This window comes from Lepus europaeus, chromosome 9 (assembly GCF_033115175.1).
Source record: "Lepus europaeus isolate LE1 chromosome 9, mLepTim1.pri, whole genome shotgun sequence".
In the NCBI taxonomy this organism is placed as follows: Eukaryota; Metazoa; Chordata; class Mammalia; order Lagomorpha; family Leporidae; genus Lepus; species Lepus europaeus.
In genome coordinates, this window is record NC_084835.1 from 69444159 (window position 1) to 69461629 (window position 17471).

Sequence of the window (17471 nt, forward strand, 5' to 3'; positions counted from 1 at the left end):
GATCAAAAGAAGAGCAGCCAGGAATAGAACCGGTGTCCATATGGGATGCCAGTACGCAGGTGGAGGATTAACCTACAGCACCGTGGCGCCGGCCCCAGTAATGCTTTCTCTTACAGACCAAATGACAATAAAGTATAATTAAAAAAAATTTCTTAGGAAGGAACTCAATAATTTAGAGAAGTATCTATTTTTCAAAAGCTACTATCCATTCCTCAAATATCTTGGCACATGTAAGTATGCACATGTATATGTATATATGAACACAATACACACGAGGGATCTTTAAAAATTCGTGGGAAAAATTCATGCATGGATTTCAAAATTTTTTTTAAAAATTTATCTTGTTTACTTGAGAGGCAGAGTTACAGACAGATAGAGGGAGAGACAGAGAGAAAGGTCTCCCATCCATTGGTTCACTCCACAAATGGCTACAACGACCAGGGATGGGCCAGTCTGAAGCCAGCAGCCAGGAGCTTCTTACTGTCTCCCATGTGGGTGCAAGGGCCCAAGAATTTAGGCCATCCTCCACTGCTTTCCCAGGTGCATTAGCAGGGAGCTGGATTGAAAGTAGAGAAGCCAGGACTCAAACCAGGGCCCATAAGGGATACCAGCGCTGCAGCTTTAACCTGCTGCACCACAGTGCCGGCCCCTCAAAATTCTGGGATAGGCAAAATTGGCAGAGTGTTAAAATATTGTTGAGGCTGGCGCCACGGCTCAACAGGCTAATCCTCCGCCTAGTGGCGCCGGCATACCGGGTTCTAGTCCCAGTCGGGGTGCTGGATTCTGTCCCAGTTGCCCCTCTTCCAGGCCAGCTCTCTGCTGTGGTCAGGGAGTGCAGTGGAGGATGGCCCAAGTGCTTGGGCCCTGCACCCCATGGGAGACCAGGAGAAGCACCTGGCTCCTGGCTTCGGATCAGCACGGTGTGCTAGCCGCAGCACGCCGGCCGCGGCGGCCACTGGAGGGTGAACCAGCAGCAAAGGAAGACCTTTCTCTCTGTCTCTCTCTCACTGTCCACTCTGCCTGTAAAAAAAAAAAAATAATAATAATAATAAAATTTAAAAAATAAATAAATAAAATATTGTTGGGACTGGCGCTACGGCACAGAGGGTAAAGCCGCCACCTGCAGCGCCAGCCTCCTATATGGGCACCGGTTTCAGACCTGGCTGCTCCACTTCCAATTCAGCTCTCTGCTATGGCCTGGGAAAGCAGTAGAAGATCGTCCAAGTCCTTGGGCCCCTGCACCCGCAAGGGAGACCTGGAAGAAGCCCCTGGCTTCAGATCAGTGCAGCTCCAGCTGTTTCGGTCAACTGGGGAGTGAACCAGCGGATGAAGACCCCTCTCTCTCTCTGCCTCTCCTCTCTCTGTATTCACTCTTCCAAATAAATATATAAATCTTAAAAAAAAAAAAAAAGATCCCTTTAGACTTAGTAAACCAATCTATTGAGCTTATCAGTATTGCTCATGATTGCAGCAACTCTGCAAAAGGCAGAGGATAAGGAGAAGACTCTCTCTAGGATAAGCAGAAATCAAACAAAATTTTAATGGCCATTAAGCAAGCTGGCATGACAGACTGAAATCTAGAAAAGCTCTAAACACTGATAACTCTCCATCAGTTCTCTCCTATGAGATATCTGCTAAGTTGGGCTATAGGGTTTTATGCCCTATGGGGTTTTATTCCCAATCTCTGTTGGAATGCGGTACCTGATGCCAACCTCAAAAAATTTAAAAGCAGATAAGGTAAGCAGGATGGAAACTGAAAAGTCCTCCATCTTCTGTCTTTCCACACTGAATTGTGTGAACAGCTATTCAAGTACCCAACTACCTCTGTGAGACCTGAGGAAGCCAGACTGGTTGAATAACAGATGCAGAACCCATGGATATAGAAGGCACACTGTATTTGGAGATGCATGAAAGTGGAGTCCACTACAGGATTAGTGCCATTACTGAAGAAACAAAAAGATCGTTCTCTATCTGCCATGTGAGGACATAGTAAAAAGGCAGCCATTTAGAAGCCAGGAAGAGGTCCCTCACCAGAACCCAATGATAAAAGCACCCTGACCTTAGAAATCTAGCCTCCATAACTGAGAAAGTGAGTTTCTGTTAATAAACAAAAAACACACAAAATTTTAAAAGATTTAAACTAAAAGTTTCAACTATAACCTGATCCAGCACAATTTTTTTTAGGATTTTATTTATTTGAGAGACAGAGTTAAAGACAAAGAAAAGGAGAGACAGAGAGAAAGGTGTACTATCTGCTGGATCACCCCCAAATGGCCTCAACAACAGGGGCTGGGTCAGGCCAAAGCCAGGTGCTTATCCTGGTCTCCCATGCAGGTGCAGGGGCCCAAGCACTTGGGCCATCTTCTACTGCTTTCCCGGGCCATAGCAGAGCTGGATGGCAAGAGCAGCAGCCAGGACACAAACCGTAGCCCATAAGGGATGCTAACGCCACAGGCGGCCCCCTAGAAAAATCTTAATTGCAGAAAAAAAGGGAAGGCTCTTATGGCAAAGGAGGGGATATTAGCTATTTCATTCAGCCTATACAGCTCTTTCATGCACAATGCACAATAAAAACTTGCAAAATCAAATAAAAAGCAAGTAAAACCACCACCTGCAGTGCTGGCATCCCATATGAACATCAGTTTGAGACCTGGCTGCTCCTCTTCTGATCCAGCTCTCTGCTATGGCCTGGGAAAGCAGTAGAAGATGGCCCAAGTGCTTGAGCCCCTGCACCTACATGGGAGAACTGAAGGAAGCTCCTGGCTCCTGGCTTTGGATTGGTGCAGCTCCGTAAACCAGCAGATGGAAGACCTCTCTCTATCTCTGCTTCTGCCTTTCTTTAACTCTGCTTTTCAAATAAATAAATAAAATCTTATGAAAAAAAGCTTCAAGATTGTCAAGAGTTATGTTCTCCCTCACAATGCATAGACTAAATACAATCCCAGGCAAGATCTCAGCAGGGAGCTGGAACCGTAGCACAGTGGGTTGTAGACTCCAGCCACTTCAGAATTCAGCTCCCTGCTGGTAAGGCTGGGAGGACAGCAGAAGATTGCCAAGGTCTCTGGTCTCCTGCTACCTGTGTGGGAGCCACAGAGGGAGCTCTTGGCACCTGGCTTCAGCCTGGCAGGGCCAACTGGCAGATGGAAGATCTCTGTCTCTCCTTCTCTCTCCCTGTAACTCTACCTTTCAAGTACATAAAATAAATATTTTAAAAAACCCTAAATATGTCCGGCGCCGCAGCTCACTAGGTTAATCCTCTGCGGTGCCGGCACCCCGGGTTCTAGTCCCGGTTGCTCCTCTTCCAGTCCAGCTCCCTGCTGTGACCCAGGAAGGCAGTGGAAGATGGCTCAAGTGCTTGGGCCCTGCACCAGCACAGGAGACCAGGAAGAAGCACCTGGCTCCTGGCTTTGGATTGGCACATTTGAGGGTGTAGCAACCATTTGAGGGGTGAACCAACGGAAGGAAGACCTTTCTCTCTGTCTCTCTGTGTCTAAATCTGCCTGTCAAAAATTTTTTTAAAAAATTTAAAAAACCCTAAATATCAAGAACCCAAATATTAAGAATTCTTAAAACTCAGTAAGAAAGGGGCTTGCGCTGTGGCTCAGCAAGTTAAAGCCCTCGCCTGAAGCGCCGGCATCCCCTATGGGCGCCGGTTCTAGTCCCGGCTGCTCCTCTTCCGATCTAGCTCTCTGCTATAGCCCAAGAAAGTAGTAGCAGATGGCCCAAGTCCTTGGGGCCCTGCACCCACATGGGAGACCTGGAAGAAGCTCCTGGCTTCGGATCGGCGCAGCTCCAGCTGTTTTGTTTCGGTCAACTGGGGAGTGAACCAGCGGATAGAAGACCTTTCTCTGTCTCTACCTCATTCTGTAATTGTCTTTAAAATAAATAAAAATAAATCTTTTAAAAAAATAAAAAATAACTAAGAAAAATTAATAGGGCCGGCGCCGTGGCTCAACAGGCTAATCCTCCACCTTGCGGCGCCGGCACACCGGGTTCTAGTCCCGGTCGGGGCACTGATCCTATCCCAGTTGCCCCCCTTCCAGGCCAGCTCTCTACTGTGGCCAGGGAGTGCAGTGGAGGATGGACCAACAGCAAAGGAAGACCTTTCTCTCTGTCTCCCTCTACTGTCCACTCTGCCTGTCCAAAAAAAAAAAAAAAAAAGAAAAATTAATAACCTGATTTTAAAATGTGCAAAGGGGGCAATTAAGACACTCACATCTCACATCAGAGTGCCTGAGTTTGAGCTCTGGGTTCAGCTCAGCTCCCAATTCCAACTTCCTACTAATACTGATCCTGGAAGGCAGCAGACGATGACTCAAGTACTTGGGTCTCTGCCACCAATGTAGGAGATATGGAATGAGATCCCAGTTCCCATGTTTGACGCTCCAGGCATTATAGGCTTTTGGGGATTAACCAATGGATAGAAACTCTCTCTCACAAAGGGTAGAGGTGGGAGTTTGGGGGCTAAGGAACTGAAGAGATGCCTCACCATAGACAGACAGATGGCAAATAAGCATATGAAAAGACGCTCCACATCATATGTCATTAAGAAAATGGAAAAAAAAAACATACTATTATATATCTAATAGAATGTCTGAAATCTGGAACACTAGTAATACAAAAGGCTGGCAAGGATGTGGAGGAAGAGAACTCTAATTGTTGGTGCAAATGCAAAATGATATTACTCAGAAAAATAATCTGGCAATTACTTACAAAATTATAAACACACTCTTAACATAATCTAGCAACCATGCTCCTTGGTATTTTCCCAAGAGTTGAAAACTTATGTTCACACGAAAAAGTTATACACGAATGCTTAAAAAGAAGCTTTAGTCATAATTCTCAAAACATGGAAAAAACTAAGATGTCCTTTGGTCAGTGAATAGATAAACCACAGTTCATCCTGACAATGGAAATTATACAGCACTAAAAAGAAATGAGCTTTCAAGCCATGAAAGGACATAGGAGGGCCTTAAATGCACATTACTAAGTGAAAGAAGCCAACCTGAAAAAGCAACATACTTCATGATTCAATATGACATTATGGAAAAGTTGAAACTAAGGAAAGGGGAAAAAGATTAGTAGTTGCCAGAGGCTGAAAGTAGAGAGGAACAGACAGGCAGAGCACAGAGGATTTCTATGGCAGTGAAACTCTTTCATACGACACTATAATGGTGAATACACGTCATTTCACATTTGCCAAAACCTACAAAATACACAACTCCAAGAGTGAATCCTAATATAAACCATGGAATCTGGGTGATAGTGATGTGTCAATGTAGGCTTACCAATTTTAACAAATTACCACTGCAGTGGGGGAAGACCAGATGTGCATGGATTCAGGAATCACATAGGAACTCTGTACTCTGCTCAACTTTGCCCTGAATCCAAAATAACTGTAAAAAAAATAAAGTCTAGGAAAAAAAATAAAATCAAACTTAAGGAGACAATGTTCAGAAAAAGAAAGTTACAGCCCAAGATCAAGAGGAAGTAAATCACCAGAAACCAGCCCAGAGATGACCCAGATGTTTGAATTAGCAGAAAACAACTTTAAGATTTTAACTTGCCTTAGTTGGATTCTAGGCTCCAGCTCCTGACTTCTTGCCTGGTAATTCAGACCCTAGGAGGTAGCTGTGATGACTCAAATAATTGAATTCCTGCCACACACTTAAGGAAAGAAACCCATATTGTGTTCCTGGCTCGGGCCCCAGCCCAATCCAAGCTATCATCTGCTGCCTCTCAAGTTACACATTAGCAGGAAACTGGAATCAGAAGCAGAGCTGCACAGTTTAGATTCAAATCCAGGCACTTTTTTATAAGATTTATTTATTGAAAGGCAGAGTTACAGAGAGGGAGGGAGGTCTTCCATCCGCAGGTTCACTCCCCAAATGGCTGCGAGGACCGGAGCTAGGCCAGGCCGAAGCCAGGAGCCAGAGCTTCTTCCAGGTTTCCCATACGGGTGCAAGGGCCCAAGGACTTGGGCCATCCTCCGCTGCTTTCCCAGGTGCATTAGCAGGGCGCTGGATCAGAAGTGGAGCAGCCAGGACTACACGGGCACCTATATGGAATGCTAGCACTGCAGGCCGGGGCTTTAACGTCCTGCGCCACAGCACCAGCCCCTAAATCCAGGCACTTTGATATCAGAGACAAAAGCATCTAAAGTAGTACCTTAACTACTGTGCCAAATGCATTCCCTCAAAGTATGTTTGTTAATTCAATCTTGACAGTTCACTGGCAAGCACACTGTAGCATGTTAAACAGACTATTAAAAACTCTATTTCGACATGCTACTCCAGTAGACTCCAGTAGGAGATACATAAAACTTCCAAAGAATGAAAAGTGATATAAAGAAAATAAAATGAATATTGATGGAGTGAGGGAGTTATCTTGTACTAGTTGATCATGAAGGGCACTTCTAAGAGGATGATATAACACTATTAAGACTTAACCAAGGCCGGCACCGTGGCTTAACAGGCTAATCCTCCACCTTGCGGCGCTGGCACACCAGGTTCTAGTCCCAGTTGGGGTGCCGGATTCTATCCCAGTTGCCCCTCTTCCAGGCCAGCTCTCTGCTATGGCCCAGGAAGGCAGTGGAGGATGGCCCAAGTGCTTGGGCCCTGCACCCCATGGGAGACCAGGAGAAGCACCTGGCTCCTGGCTTCGGATCAGCGAGATGCGCTGGCCACAGCGGCCATTGGAGGGTGAACCAACGGCAAAAAGGAAGACCTTTCTCTCTGTCTCTCTCTCTCACTATCCACTCTGCCTGTCAAAAAAAAAAAAAAGACTTAACCAAAGGACCCAATGTGTGAGGATGTAAAAGAAAGAAACTCCAGAAAAAAAGTTTTTTAAAAAAATACAAATAAACTAAGAATAAAATAAGGAGTGTTTTAGGAACAGAAAGAAGAGCTGAGTGGAGTACATCGAATAAGGGGAGAGGGGGGAATATTAGCAGATGAAATTAGTGAAGCTAGAGAAATGAGGCCTCTATCCTTAGTAAGAAGCCTGGATCATATTCTGCAAACAATGAGAATTCACCAGAGAATTTTAACTAGAAAAATGATAGAATTTGCAGTTTTTGAAAGATCCCTTTTCTGGGGAAAGATGGGTATTTTGTCTCCAACTTCAGATTCCTGCTGATGCATACCCTGGGAGGCACAGGTGATGACTCAAATAGTCGGGAAATCTAGATTAAGTCCCATGTTGGGGACATTTGGGAAGTGAACCAGCAGATGTCTCGCTCTCTCAGTCTCTCAAATGGAGAAATAAAAAAAATTTAAAAATCATTGTGAAAATTCTGGAGAATAAAAGGTAGGGAAACAAAACTGCGAGACCACTGCACAGGTGACCCAAGGCAGAAATAACAGCAGCTTGGTTTCGTGGTGGGAAGGACAAAAGCGAAAGGGCCTGGAATCTATTTTGAAGGTGAGGTTTACTAACACAGCACAAGGAATGCAGCAAAAAGAAAATTCAAAGATTACCCTGAAGTTTTCAATTTAAAGAAATTATTAGATGGTGGTATCATTTACGGTACAGGGAAAAGGAGAGAAAGATCTAGTTGGAGAGATCTTTTATTTACCACTAGAGTTTGTGAACTCTTTTTAAAGATAGAAAAATTTGTTATAACTAACATTCATATTGATTGCATTTTTCCTCTATCATGTGGCCCTTCATCTCAAAGAAAAACTTAGGGGAAGTACTACTCCAACCCCATATTTATATACAAAAAGCTCCAAGTCTACAAGATGCAGTAAAACAGAAAGATAAGAACTCAGAGAACAGAGAAACAGAAACCTAGAAGCTTAAAATATAGAAAATTTGGTGATCTTTACTCAAAATCCTACCTGTTTTTTAAAGATTATTTCTCGGCCGGCACCGCGGCTCACTAGGCTAATCCTCCGCCTTGCGGCGCCGGCACACCGGGTTCTAGTCCCGGTCGGGGCACCGATCCTGTCCCGGTTGCCCCTCTTCCAGGCCAGCTCTCTGCTGTGGCCAGGGAGTGCAGTGGAGGATGGCCCAAGTGCTTGGGCCCTGCACCCCATGGGAGACCAGGAGAAGCACCTGGCTCCTGCCATCGGATCAGCGCGGTGCGCCGGCCGCAGTGCGCCTACCGCGGCGGCCACTGGAGGGTGAACCAACGGCAAAGGAAGACCTTTCTCTCTGTCTCTCTCTCACTGTCCACTCTGCCTGTCAAAAATAAAAAAAGATTATTTCTCAAACTCCCTGACCTGGCTTTTAGTTCCTACTACAAATATGCCTGCTCACTATTTTACAAGGGATGGCAAAACAATTTTAAGAGCTAAGGCTACTTATTGCTTTAGATTCCATCTACTGGTTCACTCCCCAAATGGCTGCAATGGCAGGGCTGGGCCAAGTCAAAGCTAGGAGTCTGATGCCGGTTTCCCACGTGGGTACAGGGCAGGGGCCCAAGTTCTTGAGCCATCTTCCACTGCTTTTATCAGCCGATAGCAGGGAGTTGGATCAGAAACAGAGCAGCCGGGACACAAACCACCACCTGTGTGGGATGTCAGCATCAAGGGTGGTGGCTTTACCCACTATGCTAGAACACAAACCCCCTTTTGTCTATTTTTGACACTCAAATTTTAAACTGTTTCCCATGTATGAAAACAAAACTCTCTTTTGACCAATGGTCTACTAAATAAGTCACTTACAAATGACAAATTTAATTTATAATTTATATAGTCAGATATGTAATATTAATGCACTATTTTTTTACAAAAATTTATTTATCTGAAAGGCAAAGTAAGAGAAGGTGGGAGCGAGGCGGAGAAGGGGAGAGGGGGGACCCAGAAAGAGACCCTCCATCTATTAATTCACTCTTGAAAAGGCCTCAACATCAGGAAATAGGCCAGGTTAAGCCAGGAGTCAAGAAACCCATCCAGGTCTCTCACATGGTGGCAGGAACTCAAGTACTAGAGCCATCATCTGCTGTTTCCTGGGTGCATTAGTAAGGAGTTTGATTGAAAGTGGAGGAGCCAGGATTTGGACCAGCACTCTGATTTAATATATGGGTGACAAAAGCAGTAACTTAACCCACTGTACAATGACAGCCTCAAGGCACTGCTTTAATAGTTCAATCTTTTATTGCTAACTTTTGATGTCTTTCAGACTTTATTCTAAATTTAGTGGCAAGGACATTAATTCACAGTCCCGAGGGTAGTTTCTTCTACACAGCAGTCATTCAGATTTGAGTTAATTCAAAGAAGATAACAAAGAATGGGGAAAAAGATTAACTTGGGAATTTCTCTGCAGAGAACCCAAACATTGGGGCCAGCATTGTGGCATGGCAGGTAAAGCAGCCACCTGTGATACCAGCATCCCATATGGGCACCAGTTTGAGTCCCAGCTGATCTATTTCTGATCCAGTTCCCTGCTAATGGCCTGAGAAAGCAGCAGCAGATGGCCCAAATGTCTGGACCCCTACCACTCAGGCGGGCAACCTGGATGAAGCTCCTGGCTTCTGGCTTTGGGCCAGCCCTGTGCTGGCTGTTGAGGCCACCTGAGAAGTGAACCCAGTAGATGGAAGATCTCTCTCCCTCTCTTAACTCTTTCAAATAATAATAAAAAAGAAAAGAACTCAAACATTATTTCACACCTGAACTACTAAAAGCTCAAACACAGATGAGTTCGTCGTCTGCCAATATGGCTCAATGCATCACAGGAGAGAATTCCTGAATTCTCTCTACACCTATAAGAAATAGTATCTTAACGGTGGACATTGTGGGGCAGCAGGTTAAGTTGCCACTTGGATGCCTGCACTCCATATTGGAATGCCAGGTTTAATACCTGGCTACTCTGCTTCTCATCTAGCTTTCTGCTAATGTGCCTGCAAAACAGCTGACAACAGCACAAACGGTTGAGTCCTTGCAACCCTCATGGGAGACTCAGAGGGAGTTCTGGCTCCTGGTTTTGGCCTGGCCTAGCTCTAGCTGTTACAGCTATTTGGGGAGTGAACCAGCAAATATCTTTGTCTTTGCCACTCTTTCAAATAACAAATCTTTAAGAGAAAAAAAAAAAATCCAAAAAGCTCTACCTTAGTTCATGAACAAAACTGAAATACTTCTAGATCTAAATCAGAGTCCAGGCTTCTCCTGAAGCATTAACAGGTTCTTTCCCAAATAGTTTATAATAAGTCAGATAAAATTTACTTCCTCAAATATTATCAATGAAGCAGATGAAATACAATGAAGATAACAAATTGCCAGGGGCAGGTGTTTGGCATAGTGGTTAAGATGCTGCCTAGGCTGGCATCGCGGCTCACTGGGCTAATCCTCTGGCTGCGGCACCAGCACCCCGGGTTCTAGTCCCGGTTGGGGTGCCAGATTCTGTCCCAGTTGCTCCTCTTCCAGTCCAGCTCTCTGCTGTGGCCCAGGAGTGCAGTGGAGGATGGCCCAAGTGTTTGGGCCCTGCACCCGCATGGGAGACCAGGAGAAGCACCTGGCTCCTGGCTTCGGATCAGCACGGTGCGCCGGCCACAGTGGCCACTGGGGGGTGAACCAACTGCAAAAAGGAAGACCTTTCTCTCTGTCTCTCTCTAACTCTGCCTGTCCAAAAGAAAAAAAAAAAAAAAAATGCTGCCTGGAATGCCAGCATCTCCTATTAGAGTACCTGGTTCAAGTCCCAGCTCCTCAGCTTCTGATCTAGTTCCCTGCTACTGTGCATCCTCAAGTACGGGGCCCTGCCACCCTCATGACACAGGGACTGGGTTCCAGGCTTCTAGCTTCAACCTGGCCTAGCTCTGGTTTTGCAGGCATCTGGGTAGTGAACCAGAAGATGGAAAATATATCTGTCTCCCTACCCCTTCTGCTTTTCAAGTAAAAGTGAAACTAAATGAAAACTAAAAAGTGTTTAAATGGAACAACAAAAAGTATCTACTCTCCCTTATCCCAAAACAAAGATGATATAGAAGGAAAATCAAAGATTTCAGTCAATCAAAAATATGCTCTGTGAGCACTGATTTATATTGACTACATAATTTAAATATGCTTTTAACCTTTCTAAAATAGAATTTTAGCCATTTCTAATTGTCAAAAGGTGATTACCTATTATAGGGAAACTTTTTACCCCAAGAAAAAGATACTTATTTTCTCAAGAGTTATAAAATTTAAAACATAAAATTGTTTAATTATTTTAAAATCTATTAAGTAGAACAAAACTATTTCTAGCCCTGAACACTGGCCATTTAACATGAATTAAAGTCAGAGCAACAAGAGACTTTTCTATGTACTTCTCAATAAGAAACAAACAGATAAAATCGGTATTAAATATTTTGTCAAGCATTTATGAATGTTTAATATCTATGCAAAGCACAATACAAGATAGCCAATAAATGTTTTAACATCACAACCCAAACTAAGAGCTGTGATCTTATCAGACTCTAAGGTAAGTATCTTTCCGTAAGCTAAAAAATAATGCTACAATACAATGTCTTATAGTCTCTTAGATTATGTATATCTACATTTGAATACTGCAAAAGAACACTGACCTGGATGTTAGGAAACAATGGTCAACTGCTAAACTCAATTCCTTCTCTTGAGTTTTCAAAAATAAATCAAATAAACCATAGCTCTGTCCCATCAAAGGGGGTAGAGGAAGGGTCAGCTGAGGTAGGAATCGATGTTCTCTTGGATGTTACACTGCTCTGTAGCTTTGAAACAGAGTCAGAATTTATTTAGAAGGTGATGGCTACATCTGTTCCATAAAGAAACTTCCTTTGGTAATTTGGAAGAACTGAGTACCTATTTACTGATTGATTTCTTTACTGTTCCTTTCAAAAACTAATATTTTTCTGTAAGATAAAATAAGCATTTTAAATATGTTTTTATAATTTTAGAAAACTACATAATACCCAGAATTAAATAATGTAAACTGAGTAGAAATGACTTAACTAACTCATCCCAAGTTCATGTCTGTAAAACAAACTGAAATATTTTTGCCTTAGAAGTAGTCCATAATTTGGTTACCTAAGAGAAATATTTTTCTTTTCAAAATAGAAGGGATAGTAATATAGCCAAATTGTGAAAGTACAAAATTTAAATCATAAGACAATATCTAACATAGATATTCTATGTCCACACATATTATATTTTCCTTAGTGAAGTGGCAGGAGGGAGTGTGTGGAAAAGGTAGATGAAATAAAATATAAAGGATAACCACACTCAGGAACCAAAAAGAATCTAACCTATCCTGAGTAGAAGTAACTAGATGAATAAAACAATGAATACCAAACTTTCAACCAAAGCTAAGTATATGAATTTAAATGAGGCCAATACGGACTTTTAAAAATCTAGCATCTGATATCTATATAAAGGCCTATATGAAACGAATTGGTGATCTCAGTTCAGATATCCTGGAGGTCTTATTATTGTGAGTGTACACTACTGAAGGTAACATGTATGATTGAACTAGATTCCATTTCAGACAATTACACTGAATTACTATTTTCACAAGATACCTGAAATGGTTCAAAATTACTAAAATTTTATTATTTTCAGAAACAAATATTAAACAACCAATTATGCCTTAAATGCATGTACATTAAAAAAGTATATTTTGTATCAAAATGTATTTACTTCATGAGATTTTTTTAGTATACTAATTCTAAGGTCTTAACTTTCTAGAATTTTTCTTTATTAATTATAAAGAAAAACTCCCATGACAGAAAAGAGAAGATAAAGGAAATTCTCAAACCATCTATTTGATATAATATGTATCATCATCATTTCCAAAATATATAGTTGTGCAAAGCTATTTGAATGTTAATTGGTACAAGTGTAATTTATTAAAATCAAAGAAAATGTTTAAAAATTAATACTGAAGTTGAATAGCATGATTCCTTAGAAGGGTAACTACTTTAGAAGAATATAATTTAAATTTGAAATCCCACAACATAAACCAGTCAGAATAAATTATCTGGTTTTTATGTTTGGTTTGGCTTGAAAACAATCCAATGTTTATTTACCATGCATAGTCTATAAATAGCATTATTTCCTAAAAAAAAGAAATTTTTCATTGATTTTAATTTGGCAATTCATCTCATTATAATCCTGACCTAATATTCGATATTTGTATTCTAGAATTCAAATTCCACTTACCACGTATTTTACAGCACTTATAAACTGGTTGTGGAAAAGCAGATGTTGTGTTTCATCTTCTGGATTTGAAGCTGTGTAAAGCATTCCACAAATATTACAGGAAACTGCTCCAAATCTTTTTTGCCCTGCATCCTATTTATAAAAAAAAAAAAAAAAAAAAAGTATTTTCCTCCCAAAAGAGTTTCCACAAAATAAGTCTCTAAGGCTACAATGTGAACATAAAGAACGAACTACTAAAATCTAAAATATTCAGTGTTCATTCCAAAAATTAAGATGCTAATATATTTTAAATCTGTCCTTTTACTAAGAAATATTTTCATTTTAGTAATCTGCTCTCTCACTCCACAGAACAATTTTTTTGCATATAAAAATTTAATGAAGGGACCAGCGCTGTGGTGTAGCAGGTAAAAACCACCGCCAGCAGTGCCGGCATCCCATATGGGCACCGGTTCAAGTCCCAGCTGTTCCACTTCCAATCCAGCTATTATAGCCTAGGAAAGTAGTAGAAGATGGCTCAAGTCCTTGGGCCCCTGCACCCGCGTGGGAGATCTGTGCAGCTCCCATAGCAGCCATCTGGGGAGTGAACCATCCGATGGAAGGCCTCTCTCACTCTCTCTGCCTCTCCTTCTCTATGTAACTCTGTCAAATAAATAAATAAATCTTTTAAAAAAAATTAATAGAACTGAAAAATGGCTTTACTACAAAGTTCCAAATAGCACATACTCTATACTCTTAGCTTCATTTTTAAAAGTGTCTTAAGACTGTTCTCTAATGGTTTTCTTCTAGATATCTGACTTTTTAAAAAAGTTTTTGGGGGGTGCAGGCGCCATGGCTCACTTGGTTAATCCTCCGCCTGTGGCGCCGGCATCCCATATGGGCACCAGTTCGAGTCCCAGCTGCCCCTCTTCCAGTCCAGCGCTCTGCTGTGGCCCGGGAGGGCAGTGGAGGATGGACCAAGTGCTTGGGCCCCTGCACCCACATGGGAGATCAGGAAGAAGCACATGGCTCCTAGCTTCAGACTGGCATAGAGCCAGCCGTAGTGGCCATTTGGGGAATGAACCAACAGAAGGAAGACCGTTCTCTCTGTCTCTTTGTCTATAACTCTACTTGTCAAATAAAAAAAAAAAAGCTTTTGTGGAGCAGGAGCTGTGGTGTAGTAGGTAAAGCAGTACTGACATGCCATATGGTTAGAGACCCAGCTGCTCCACTTCCAATCCAGCTCTCTGCTATGGCCTGGGAAAGCAGTAGAAGATGGCCCAAGTCCTTGGGCCCCTGCACCTGCATGGAAGACCTGGAAGAAGCTCCTGGCTGCGGGCTTCAGATCAGCTCAGCTCTGGCCATTGCATCATTTGGGAAGTGAACTAGCAAGTAGAAGACCTTTCTCTCTGTCTCTCCCTCTCTCTCTGTAACCCTACTTCTCAAATAAATAAATGAAATCTTAAAAAAAAAAAAAAAAAACTTAAAAGCTATAAGCCCTTTACTCTTTTGATCATTTTAAACATAATAGATTTGTTTACATTTTGTGGTTTTAAGTAATATACAGATTTTATACATATATTTTAAGCATTCATGACACATCTAACCTTTTCTTTAAGTTTTTAGAATTTCTTGGCTACAAAGATGGTCTGTGAGTTTTTTCAAATTGTTCCAAAACTCAAAAAAAAAAAAAAAATTGCCATGTAAGTGGCCTTATGCAGTTCAAATCTGTGCTATTTAAGGATCTGTGTACACAGATCAAAGAACGTTTGGCTCTTTGAACCTTTTGCCTGTTCTGAATGATGAGCATGGATGAAGAAATATGTCTTTGAGCAAGTAATTTTCACTACATGAAATGTGCGTGGCATGGCAGATAAAGTAGCCGCCTGTGGTGCCAGCACCCCATATGGGCACCAGTTCAAGTCCCAGCTGCTCCACCTCTCTGCTATGGCCTAGGAAAGCAGTAAATGGCTCAACTGCTTGGGCCCCTGTACTCGCATGGGAGATCCGGAAGAAGCTCCTGGCTCCTGGTTTGGGATCGGTGCAGCTCCAGCCTTTCCAGCTATTTGGGGAGCGAACCAAGGGAAGGAAGACCTTTCTGTCTGTCTCTTCCTCTATCTGTAACTTTACCTCTCAAATAAATAAAATCTTTACAAAAAATTATAAATAAATAAATCTTAACAAAAAAAGTTCACTGTTCAGCCTTACTATCTTTGTAATTTTCCTGCAAGGCTTAACACAGTTAGTATGAATGGAATTCATATAACAATGCATTCAAAAGTATTAGCTGGGGCCTGGCGTTGTGGTATAGCCAGTAAAGCCACCACCTGCAGTGCTGGCATCCCATATGGGCGCCAATTTGAGTCCTGGCTGCTCTATTTCTGATCCAGCTCTCTGCTATGGCCTGGGAAAGCAATGGAAAATGGCCCAAGTCCTTGGGCCCCTACACCCATGTGGGAGACCCGGAAGAGATCCTGGTTCCTGGCTTCAGATCGGCACAGCTGAGGCCATTACGGCCAACTAGGGAGTAAACTAGAGGATTGGCCTCTCCTCTCTCTAATTCTAACTTCCAAATACATAAATAAATCTTTCAAAAAAAGTATTATCTGGTATTATCAACATCTTCACGATCAAATGATCAACACTTTACCAGCACTATCCAATGCAAAGGTGATCCTCAAATAAAATTTAAAATTTTCTATTAGTCACATTAAGTAATGCCAATAGAAACAGGTAAAATTAAGTTTCATATTTAAGAAAATATATCAGCTGGCGCCGTGGCTCAACAGGCTAATCCTCCGCCTGCAGCACCAGCGCCCCGGGTTCTAGTCCCGGTTGCCCCTCTTCCAGGCCAGCTCTCTGCTGTGGCCCGGTAGTGCAGTGGAGGATGGCCCAAGTGCTTGGGCCCTGCACCCCATGGGAGACCAGGAGAGGCACCTGGCTCCTGCTTTCAGATCAGCGCAGTGCGCCGGCCGCAGCGTGCCAGCCACAGCGGCCATTGGAGGGTGAACCAACAACAAAGGAAGATCTTTCTGTCTCTCTCTCTCTCTCTCACTGTCCACTCTGCCGGTCAAAAAGAAAAAAAAAATATCTCAAATCTTGTAATTTCAAATGTATTCAATATTAAAAAAAATTAGAGAGCTGCTTTATGTTCTTTTTTTGTACATGTCTTTGAAATTCAGCATGTAGTTTTTATACTTATACCATAACTCAATTCTGATAAGCCACATTTCAAGTGTTCAATAGCCACACACAACTACTATACTGCACAATACAGTTCTAGACTGTTTAATCCTGATTCCCTATCACAATATCACACAACAGAAACATTACTAAACATGATCAAAGTTTCCTCTCACTATGCCTAGACAATTCTTGCAAAATTATTCTCTAATATTGTCATTAGAATGCACTGTCCAGTTCCACAAACTTCTACTGAATATGCTGTCTAGAAATATATTCAATGCCCCCATTACTTTTTATCCTTTCCTTTTTATACACTATTCTCAGGGACAGTGCTGTGGTGCAGCAGGTTAAAGCCCTGGTATGAAGTGCCAGCATCCCATATGGGCACTGGTTTGAGCCCCGGCTTCTCCTCTTCCGATCCAGCTCTCTGCTATGGCCTGGGAAACAGTAGGAGATGGCCCAAGTCCCTGGGCCCCTGCACCCATGTGGGAGACCCGGAGGAGGCTCCTGGCTTCAGATCGGCACAGCTCCAGCCATTGCGGCCATCTGGGGAGTGAACCAGCAAATGAAAGACCTCTTTCTCTACCTCTCTCTGTAACTCTGTCTTTCAAGTACATAAAATAAATCTTTAAAACATGTGTGTGTATACACACACACACACACTATTCTCACGAATTCAAATAAAAAAAAAATGTATCTACTTTTATTTCCATGAAAAGAGAGACAAAAGAGACCTCCAATTCGCTGGTTCATTCCCCAAATGCCCAAATAGAGCTGGCCAGGCCGAAGCCAGGAGCTTGGAAGTCAATCTAGGTCTCCAGTCTTCCATGTGGGTGGCAATGACCCAACTACTTGAGTAATCACCTGCTGCTTCACAAGACACGCATCAGCAGGAAACTGGAATTGGAAGTGGAGACAGGATTCAATACCCAGATAGGGACCAGCACTGTGGCGTAGTTGCTTAAGCCTCTGTTTGTGGAGCTGGCATCCCATATGGGCGCCAAGTCATGTCCCGGCTGTTCCTCTTCCAATCCAGCTCTCTGTTTATGGCCTGGGAAGATGGCCCAAGTGCTTGGGCCCCTACACCCACATGGGAGACCTGGAAGAAGCTCCTGGCTTTGGATCAGACAAGCTCCAGCCATTGCAGCCATTTGGGGAGTGAATCAGTGGATGGAAGACCTTTCTCTGTCTCTGCCT

At 42.7% G+C, this 17471-nt stretch overlaps 1 protein-coding gene across 5 annotated transcripts in view; it reads right to left on the minus strand.

Moving 5' to 3' along the window:
• ESCO1 (establishment of sister chromatid cohesion N-acetyltransferase 1) overlaps window positions 1-17471 on the minus strand; it is a 96671-nt gene that overhangs the window by 46274 nt on the left and 32926 nt on the right. For 4 of the 5 annotated variants that reach the window (XR_009866820.1, XR_009866819.1, XM_062201443.1 and 1 more), the window contains exon 8: window positions 13113-13244. The exons of the other annotated variant lie outside the window; for it this stretch is intronic. Coding sequence is in view for 2 of the 4 variants with exons in the window: in XM_062201443.1 (XP_062057427.1) it covers window positions 13113-13244 (132 nt within the window). In the remaining 2 variants the exon portion in view is untranslated. The remainder of the gene's footprint in view (window positions 1-13112; window positions 13245-17471) is intronic. 5 annotated transcript variants of the gene reach the window in all.